The following is a 10,917-nucleotide window of genomic DNA, read 5'->3' on the forward strand; positions in this document are numbered from 1 at the left end:
TGGGTATTCGGGGTGTTGGGGGATGCTTTGTAAGTTTTTGACACTCGCGTCCCGGCTGTACATTCGGTTGTGGAAATGCAGGATGATTCCAAAATTAATACCATGAGATAACTAATATAATGCAGAAGACAGCATGGTAAAATGGCTCAGACCATCTCCTGAGGAACTTAACTGTAACCTCTGAATCAGTGTCTAACTGGCACTTGAAGAATATGGATGACAATGTATTTGACTCTGGTTTTTCCTCTCCTCTCCAGAGGTTCCACACTTGAAAGAAGAGAATGTCAAGACGCAGGTAACACTGTCTTGGAGATATGCTTAGATATGTCAAATTTAGCTGCTGCATTTGAAAGGCATGATTTACTAACTAAACCTCCTTTTAAAAAATTTATTACAGTAGCCGTTTACAAGCTAAGCAGCAGCCCCAGCCCAGCCCGACGGATTCCCCACAGGCCAAGAGGAGAAAAATAGCCCAGGTGAGTTAAGGGGAGAGAGGGAGAGAGAGGAGAGAAATCCTTGCTGGAACGTTAGTTTAACAGTGGCCTTTTCTATTTTCCAGGATGTCAAAAAAAGGAAAGAGGAGGTCACCAAGAAACATCAATATGAGATAAGGGTAAAGCAGAACTGGGCTGGGTGGGTTTGGGGGAAACAAATGCAAGATGGGTAAGAATTGAATTCTGTTACTGCTTTGCAGTAGAATCCTCTGACACTTATAAAGGACCCAAAGGTCAGCAGGAAGATGCTCATATTCGGGTGGTTTCTATCTGCCTGAAATTCTGCTACAGCTGCAGAGTAAGTTTGCCTGAAGCAGCTGGTTCCTCTTTGTAAAACCCTCCCTCATGGAGCTGCCTGGTGCACCAGGGCCCGCCTAATCTGTCCAATGTACTGCTCTTTGTTCCCTCTCTGACTATAGCAGAGGGTCCTAACAGCAGCTCCTTGGGGCATAAATAGGATAAGTCCCTGAGATTGGCACCCAGCCCTTTGCTACCTCCTTTTCTATGTGTTGTCCAGAAAACATCTTAGAGACAGTGGTTCTCTTTGAAACCAACACTTATTGAGGAAAGGGTCCTTTAACTATTTTTTATATCATTAATGTGCAATTACATGAGCAACATTATGGTTAGTAGACTCCCCCTATTATCAAGTCCCCACCACACACCCCCATTACAGTCACTGTCCATCAGCGTAGTAAGATGCTACAGAGTCACTACTTGTCTTGTGTTGTACAGCCCTCCCTGTGCTCCCCCCTACATTATGTCTGCTAATAGTAGTGCCCCCTTTTCCCCCTTATCCCTCCCTTCCCATCCTTTAGTTCAAGTGATTACACTAGATCCAGTTCTAAAGTATCAGAGTAGGCTTAATTGGGAAATAGCTCTTTATAAAACAAGGTGTCCTTGCCACTACTGCTAAATACAGAGGGAGAACTTCTAGTTTATAATCCTGGAAAGTGATTAGTATTTGACCACAGATAATTGTTTTCTTCCCCTCCCCTAAGACCTAACATCTTGTGTTTCCAGAAATATATTTTGACTGAAACATCCCATCTATTACTCTTTATGAAGATCTGTATGAGCTATATAGCTTATTTATAAAGTACATGTCAGATTAACTATATTGTCAGCAATATTAGCTGATGATGGTGTTTGGGGAAAATTATACACTTTAGAAATACTTGCTTCCATTTTTGAACAAAGACAAAAGCTTTCTGGTCATATTCTTTTTATTTTTTTAATAACAGAATTGTTGGCCACCTGTATTATCTGGGGGGATCAGTCCTTGCTTTATCATTGAAACACCCCACAAAGAACTACGAACAAGTGACTTCTCAAGATTTACGAATTACAGATTTAAAAATCTTTTTATTAATCCTTCACCTCTGCCTGATTTAAGGTAAGAAAAATTTCAGTAATTTAATGTCAAAATAAAATTGTACTGATTTAATACATGACACTATTGAGATTTTGCCTTCATTACAGATAGAAAAACTCATTAAAATGCTAATATTTACACGAGAGTAGTGCTTTTTGTAAATGATAAGGGTCTTTAAAACATTTGACTCCATACTTTCATTTGTTTGCTGAGTAAGCCTTATCAGAACTGAGTCACCCTTTTAATGGAGTGTAATTTATCTAAATTGTTAAGATGGAAGCATTTTAACATATACAGCATTTTCATTTGATGTATCAATTGTTTCTTACCAAGCTTGTCTATACTTCTAGTTAGTGAAAGAGGTACAGCTTATACAAAACATGCAGTGTAGTAATTTATATTTGGCTTTAATAAGCAAATTAATGAACTTAGACATTTAAACCCACCAACCCTCCTACTCCCCATACTCTGTCCCATCTTACCCCCAATTGTAAGTAATTCTATTATTGATGATCTATTTGAAGATGATTGAGACTTGTCTCTACAGGGAACATGTGCTTTAATATTTAGCTTTTCAGTGTTGGTTTGAGAAAACATGGTTAAACAAGAAACTTTATACTTTGTAAATCAATGGGGACTAGAAAGCACTCTTTTAAAATCCATCAACTTAGATTATCATAGTCCAAGTTCTTGCTGTGTAATTTCAGGCTTCTAGGTTTTCATGCTGAAAAAATGGTTTCTGGTAGTTAACGTAGCATTTTTTCCTAAGAGCTTCTCCAAGTTATAATTGAAAGTTGGATTTCAGTGTCTAAAATCTGAGTTTATTCTATATAAAACAGATACCTTGTATATGTGTAGATCACACAAATTATTTGTTTTCCTCCTTTGCATAGCTGGGGATGTTCAAAAGACGTTTGGTTAAACATGTTAAAAAAAGAGACCAGATATGTTCATGACAAACATTTTGAAGTTCTACATTCTGACTTGGAACCACAGATGAGGTCAATACTTCTAGACTGGCTTTTAGAGGTATGTTCCTGTTCCAACAATACGAATTTCCTTTGTCTCTATATGATGGAAAACCATTTAGACATAAATGTGCTCCTATGTACCCTATCATTGCCATGTCCTTTGGGATACTTAACTATAATTGAGGATACCAAAATGGAAAATGTCTACTATGTAAGAGAAAAGTCATGAGGATACAACCACTACATCACATACAACCCAAACCCAATTCAGGATTTGTGTTATCTGTGGGTATTGCTATGTACCAGGCACTGTTCTAGGTGTTAAGGATAACTAAGATAAAGAGCATATATAGCTAACAAGATTTTGAATTCTGCTATGCAAAGTAAAGAACCAGGACTAGGCTTCACGGCCCTCAGTTCTTTGCTATGTCACCAAAATCAAATTACAATTTAGAATCCTGATTTCTATGTCCTAAACGATAAGGAAGCTTTGAATGGCCAGAAGCTAAAAGCCTTCTAGGCTCCATGTAGCTTCCCATTATCACATAACCTCTATTCCTTTCAGAAATACACTGTACCATTAGTCTAAAAGAGTTCAACAGTGATCCTGAAGACCCTAAAGATTAGTGCCAGAATTTTCTCACTTGTTTAGGCCCATTCCCTTTCTCTGGAAAATAATTTTAAGTCTCTCTCAGATTATTAAGGAAAACTTGTGTTGACAACTGATTTTCCCACAACCCTTGGAGAGTTACTATGTAGTTTCCCTGTTTTTAAGATAGAGGTTACACATTTTAAAAAGGGAAAGACTAGGCTTTTTGGTGTGTAACACATGGCTGAGTAAATTTTAGAAACTACCAGAAAAGTTCTTAAGACTATAAAACATTGTCTTTGTAAGTCAGGTCATCTTATTCCTTATTATGACCAGAACGAAAGCTTCTACAATCATGTGAGTATAAGAAGGTAGTTGGGTTTTGACTTTTTCTGAATGCACAGGGATCGTGGAAGCAACTTAAGCACAAATTGTGTTGTATTTTTTTACTTTTTAGCTTTTTATGTTATGTTCTTATCCAGTAGTTGTCTTGTCAAATTTATACCTATTTTCTCTCAAAGTTTACATATTAAAAACCAAATAGAATAAATACAGAGGAGTGTTAAACTCTATTTTTCCTTAGTGTATTCAGTTCAGGATTTGAAAATCTATTTATTACCTTAATAGTTTAAAGGAGAAATTCTAAGGTCTCAGTAGATGTGAAAGACATTTTTTTTGAAATTCAATACCCATTCCTGATTTTAAAATGTATAGTAAACTAGAACTAGGAGACTTCCTTTACACATAAGTTTATTAGAAACTCATTTATCTCTATCCCTCGGTTTCATCTTCAAAATGGGGATAATGTTCCCTATTTCATGGTGTTATTTTCACGATTAAAAGCTTTCCCCTATAGTAAATGTGGAAATTAGTAATAGTGAAATATTAGGGGAATTCCCATAATAATCAGAAACACAGGATAAGATAAAGACGTTGTCTATCACCAGAATTACTCAGTTTTCTTCAATATTCTAAGCCAGTGCAGTAAAACATGAAAAGATAGAAGTATTGAAAGAAACAGCTGTCATTGTAGTCTCCTAGAATGATGAAGAGAATCAGCTATATCAATTGGCACTATTAGAATAATATAAATTAAACATAAAAACTCACCCATTTGTCAGCATTAAACAATTAGGAAATTAACAGAAAAGAGTTCTCATTCATAGTCAGAAAGTATAAATGTATCGGAATAGATGCATTAGGCCCATATGAAAAAAACTGTAACAACTACTAAGAGTAAATGAGGACAGTAATTGAATTGTTTACCCTATTAGTATGTATTAATACCATCCCCCTCATCTTAACTTTGGTATACTAAAAAAGCAAAGGTGGGCTTAAAAAGTATTCTTAAGTCTGCTATGCTAAATGGTTAATTTCCTAATTTGGATAAATTCATGGAATAATAATTAAAAGTTTGGATTTTTCTCTAGGTATGTGAAGTATACACACTGCATAGGGAAACATTTTATCTTGCGCAAGACTTTTTTGATAGATTTATGTTGACACAAAAGGATATAAATAAAAATATGCTTCAGCTCATTGGAATTACCTCATTGTTCATTGCTTCCAAACTTGAGGTAAGTTCTCAAAGTTTATCCAGAGAGATATTTACCCCATAATTTTATTAACACATTAGTCCTAGAGAATATATAACTCTGGTTTACATTCTGGAATTGGTGTTTAGGTGAAATGGCTCATGACCAACACTGCTTCTATTACACATAATTATGGCATTTGGATTCAACAGAATGGTCTTTAAAAATAAAGAAACCAATCAAATGAAATAAATGCTATGTTGGGTTAGAATAATGGTTTATAGCCAACCTAACTGTTCTGTGTCTGAGGGTGTTACCAGGATAAAAGGCAACTCTTTTCCTGCCTGAGATTTTCCTTCACACAATTTCAATCTACTTTTCTTAGACAATACATTGTGGATATCATTAAAACCTTCACCTGAAAGTCTTCAAGCCTGTATTTTGATGAGGACTATGATTCATGCATTTAATTTCCTTACATGTATTTTCCTTCCAAATTTGTCTTTTGAACTTTAAGGCCTATCCCCAAATTCTGCCAAATTTGATAAGTAAGTTTGTATTCAGTCTATTCTTATCTGAAACCATACTGTTTCAGGTATCTTTCTACACTAAAATCATCTTTAGCCTGTTCTCATCTGTGGCAAGCATCTCTTCTACTCCCCTTTGATCATTCTAGTTGTTGCTTCTCTGGACTGTTAAGACAGACATGTCGTCAAATTGCATTATTTTTTGATTAAAACATTCTTTTGTACTAAGGAAGTGTTTTCAGTTTCTAGATCTTACTTGTTGAGTGTCTTTTTTTGGTCTGCCCAATATACTTATAACAAGTTTGGCTTTTGTTTAACTGAAATAAGTGACTAAAATACTGTTTAAGATTCAAGACCAATTCTATGAAAATAAGTCTTGATCAATATTTGGTTAATTTAGGTATCTAGAGATGAAAAATATCTTTGAAAGGTTGCTTTGGCTCTTACAGCAATTGTTTTACTAAAATCTGTAATCACTTTGTGAAACTGTCCTTAAAAATGAAGCTTGTATATAGTTTATATACACTTCTTTTAAATCTCAATCTCAACTGTACTTAATATTAATTTTAAATACCCATTCATTCTAAAGGAAATCTATGCGCCTAAGCTTCAAGAGTTTGCTTATGTCACTGATGGTGCTTGCAGTGAAGAGGATATCTTAAGGATGGAACTCATTATATTAAAGGTAATAATTATATTTTATTTCTAGCTGCAGTTTTCTAATAGTTATTACTGAATCTTAAAGACTACACAGTGTTAAGTAGTCAAAACTGAGGTTAGTATTAATATCCAATTCAAAGAGAAGTTAATCCATCTGAATATTGACAATGGTATAGATGAAAGTGGGATTTACTTAATCGGTAAACTCTCTTTTTTCTGTGTCTGAAGTTTCCTATATTAAGAATGTATTACTTCCTTCATTTCACAGTGATTAAGGACATCTTCAAAACACAGGTAGTTAACAGCCTGTGTATATAAATGAATTCCAACAATTATCTCAAATCTTAATTCTGATTTCTCCCTTCCTCCAGAAGATAATAAGAATTATTTCACTGCCTTTTTTCTTCTTTCCATATGCAGAAAAAGGGCTATTAATAGAAGGGTGGAGAGAAGCACAAAGGTGTTTAGTCAGACCTTGAATTAGTGATTAAAGGGTGAAATCAACTATACTTAAATAAAATATAATAGAAAAAAAAGGGTGAATATTAGTTACTACTAGAAATACTACTATATAATTAAATTTGGACATAATAGGTTTATAAAGATGACAAACAAGAAAATACAATCAATATGACTTTCACAAATTAAACTATATACATTACAAATTTATATATTAGAAATTATGTTTACAAACTATAAACAAATTGACAGCTCTATTAGAATGGGATCTTGTTGGCCTAGTGATACTGTTCTAATAGAAGTATCCAGATTCAGACTTGAAGTATCTAAGGGGGATGTAAATGTAAGACGAAATTCTTGCACAGTCCTATAGGAATTAAGACTGATCTCTCTTATTTTAGACTTCTTATAAATTGTAAAGTTCCAGGGCTTCATGGAAAAAAGATCATAAATTAGGATTTATTGTTTTTTAAAAAAACTTCTACATTTTGACCAGAGCCATTAGAGATACTGGAATAAAGAAAGTCTATAATCAGTTCTTGGAAGATCTGAATGGAATTAGTTGTGAAATCAATGAATACAAGGGAAAAGGCAGTTGCAATAAAGTAAAGAACAGATTTGGAAGAGCAGGTGCTACATGAAATGAGAAAAGTGGAGATGTAATAGGCTGAATGAACTTTGTAAAATAAAGACACCAGAAAATAAAGGAGTCTATATCAATAAAACAGTTTAGATTGTGAGGTATCTATAAATATTTTTAATAAAAGGGGTCAGAATAAAATTACTAGGAAGAAACAAGCCTAAAGTAAATAAAGTTTAAATGATTACCTAATAGTTAAATAATGTGTCTATATACCTACATTTATTAACACATTTTCAATTTTATTAACAGGCTTTAAAATGGGAACTTTGTCCTGTAACAGTCATCTCCTGGCTAAAACTCTTCCTCCAAGTTGACGCTCTTAAAGATGCTTGTAAAATTCTTCTACCTCAGTATTCTCAGGAAAAGTTCACTCAAATAGCTCAGGTATTATTATTGAGTACATGGCTAATATTATCATTAATTATAGGTTTTGTTTAGTGTATTTAGTCTTTAAGTAGGCTAAAAAACAAAGTAACAGAATACTGAATTAAATTCACTCCTTTATTGACAAGAATAAAACTTCTGATGCATGAAATTGTCCTCTATTTACGTTCCTTAATAATTCTAGAACAGTTTTTAAACTTGGAGTATTTTTCATTCATTAGAGGAGTCCAAAACAGTTAAATATAAAATGGGGAAAGTATTTTTCAGCCAGTTGTCTTTAGGCTTTATAACAGTATGAACTTATTCTGTATGATTATCTTATTTTTTTATATTTGAATATACAGGGTACCTATTTTATATATTAAAATTAAAATTACCTTACTGTTAAATTTTTTAAAAATATTCTAAGTTCAAATTAAACTTCTAGGCCAGCAAAACAAATATTCTAATAAAGTAACCCATTAGAGGAAAGGGGTACCATTCTTACCTGCCTACTTCTGCTAAGTAGTATCTAAAGGCTACTGGAACTGCCACATGTAAGTGAAGAAAGTGCACATTCTTATTCTATGTAGGATATGAAAATCTCCCATATGGAATTGAAGGGATTATGGAATTTTGGGATGGATTTTAAGTAACCTAGGCTGAAATTTAACTTAAGTTTAGTAAACACGTTATGAACACTAAAGCTGGATAATCAGTAAATATATTAGAATTGGTTCTTTTTGTAGAACTTCCTAATGAAGGCTTAATTTTTCCATCAGAATCCCCAGCAGCCCAGATTACAAAAGTCAGCTACACCCTTTGCATACAGAGGGTAAATCTTTGATAAGCTGATATACAACACAGAAATAGTTTCTAGAGGTATAAAATAGTAACAATTCATTTTCAACTCCTCCCCTCATGGTTTCTACCTTCTGGACCCATGGAGGCAAATATTAAGTTTTCCACTGGACAGGTTTTACCTATGGCCTCTGAAATCTGGGCTTTTTATACCATTCCATAGCTCCTTGTTCAGCTCTATTAAAGCCTTATATTTCCTTACTCGATTATACTGCCTCTTAATCTGTTTAGAAACATGTTCCCTTCTTGTGTATCTGTTTTACCATAGTCTAAGGGATCATTCTTAAAATGTAACTTTCCTGATTTAAATCTAGTATTTTTAATAATCAGGCATAACTATAAGGTTCTGACTTCTTAAAGACCCTTTATGATCTAATCTAGGCAGGCCATGCTTCTACAACTAACCCTCACCCCCAATTTAAAAAAAAATAAAGAACGAAGGAAATGTACTCTGCTTATTTTTTACTTTAAGTGTTGTGAACTACTTGAGTTCCAAGGGAAAATAATACTTTCTCATTTATCTTTGCAAATGTTTCCTATACCTAGACAATTCTCTACCTTCCAATCTTCCTGGCTAACTTGTCCTTTAAGATTTATTTAAGTGGAAGCCTTCCCTGACTTCACTCTGGATTGGGTGCACTTCCTACTAGTACATGTCACACTGCATCATAACAACCCTTTATTTTCTATTTACTTCCAAACCTACAATCCCAAGACTCCAATTCCTCAGGGTGGTGGCTTATTTATCTTTGGGTCTCTGTAGTTTTAGCAGTTCTTGGCATATGATCTACATCGTAGCATTTTACAATCTTAGTCAGCTGATATTTAGTAGCAACATGTAATACTCAATCCTTCTCCTCCTAATACTTGTACTTTTACTTTTTCCTTTGTTAGCTTTTAGATCTGTGTATTCTAGCCATCAGTTCATTAGAGTTCCAGTACCGAATACTGGCTGCTGCCGCGCTGTGCCATTTTACCTCTATTGAAGTGGTTAAGAAAGCCTCAGGTAAGACACTTTGTTATCCTGTAAACTTTTAGAGACTATTATTAACTTTAACATCTTGCTAAATGAGAACTTAACTGAAAAAACTTGGCAGTTTAGTGCTTACCTTCCCTTCTGTTAGAAGTACTTTCTAATCCGCACTTAAATCCACAAACAAATAAGGCCAAATGGAAATTTAAATCCCTCTGAACTTATCAACATCATTATAGCTCTGCCTTAAGAGTTCTTTGGGTTTTGACAATTTTAATTTCATTTGCAGAAGGTACTGGTTAAAAGCTCTAAGTCATTTTCTCCCTCAAAGTTGAAAAATTATAAACATAGTTTGAGAGTGATTATCTGTTTTGACTTGCTAAGTTTACTGATAAATGAGTTAAAATAACTCTTTGCATTTGGAAGCAAGAGCCAAGTACATTAGGCATATGTTAGTTTCTAATGTAGCTTTCACATTTTTCTAACTTTATCTAGGTTTGGAATGGGACAACATTTCTGAATGTGTAGACTGGATGGTACCTTTTGTCAGTGTAGTAAAAAGTACTAGTCCAGTGAAGCTGAAGATTTTTAAGAAGATTTCTATGGAAGATAGACACAATATCCAGACACACACAAATTATCTGGCTATGCTGGTATGTTCTTATGGGTTTTTTTGGTATTACTATCCAGTAAATCACTGATAAAGGATACAATGGAATAGTTAATGCTTCAGGCAGTTATATAAGATGGTAAGGGGAGAGAGAGTTTAATGGGCATATGGATTTCACAATGTAGAAAAGTTAAATAACTTTGCAGCAAAAGCAGGATTTCTGAAATGTCTCACAATCAATGCTAGTTAGTCAAGAGTTTAAAAAAATATAGTTACAGGCAGTTTAAATTGTCGGACCTCTAGAATATGACTAGTCATAGTTGTAAAGACAGAGACCATTGTCTTAAACCTAAGTGGTTTCAAATTAGTACCGAAAAGTCTGGTTTGACTTTGTTTTACTATGTCAGTGCTTTATCTTAGCTGTTAATTTCTGAATAATTCTTTTCCCATGTACAGGATGAAGTAAATTACATGAATACCTTTAGGAAGGAGGGACAGTTGTCACCAGTGTGCAGTGGAGGCATTATGACACCACCAAAGAGTACTGAAAAACCACCAGGAAAACACTAAAGAAGTTAACTAAGCAAATAAGTTGGAATTGGCCAAGTACTGGGTAGAATTTCATATAACTGAACTACTAAACTTTTACAGGACAATAGTGGTATGTCTGTCCTAGCCAATTCAGAAGTTTCACTGCCATTCTTTGATTTTAAAAAAACCACTTAAATTTGGCACTAAGGAAGAAACTTATTTAATTCCCGTTAGCTGTTTAAAGAAACAGCAGGACTTGTTTACAAAGATGACTTCATTCCCAAGGTGACTGGATAGAGGCCAACCATGGTTTATGCCATAACAAT

The 10,917-nt window shown here is 34.1% G+C and overlaps 1 protein-coding gene across 1 annotated transcript; it reads left to right on the plus strand.

Moving 5' to 3' along the window:
* The first annotated feature begins 262 nt into the window (after positions 1 to 262).
* CCNE2 (cyclin E2) lies at positions 263 to 10,917 on the plus strand. The gene is made up of 11 exons (XM_036875329.2): positions 263 to 295; positions 398 to 476; positions 560 to 613; positions 1,739 to 1,890; positions 2,763 to 2,898; positions 4,860 to 5,006; positions 6,081 to 6,176; positions 7,503 to 7,637; positions 9,372 to 9,483; positions 9,946 to 10,103; positions 10,517 to 10,917. Exons 1-11 carry the CDS (start codon positions 282 to 284, stop codon positions 10,628 to 10,630), a joined length of 1,197 nt encoding a protein of 398 aa, XP_036731224.1. The 5' UTR covers positions 263 to 281; the 3' UTR covers positions 10,631 to 10,917.

The sequence above is a fragment of the Manis pentadactyla genome, chromosome 3 (assembly GCF_030020395.1).
Source record: "Manis pentadactyla isolate mManPen7 chromosome 3, mManPen7.hap1, whole genome shotgun sequence".
Taxonomy (NCBI): Eukaryota; Metazoa; Chordata; class Mammalia; order Pholidota; family Manidae; genus Manis; species Manis pentadactyla.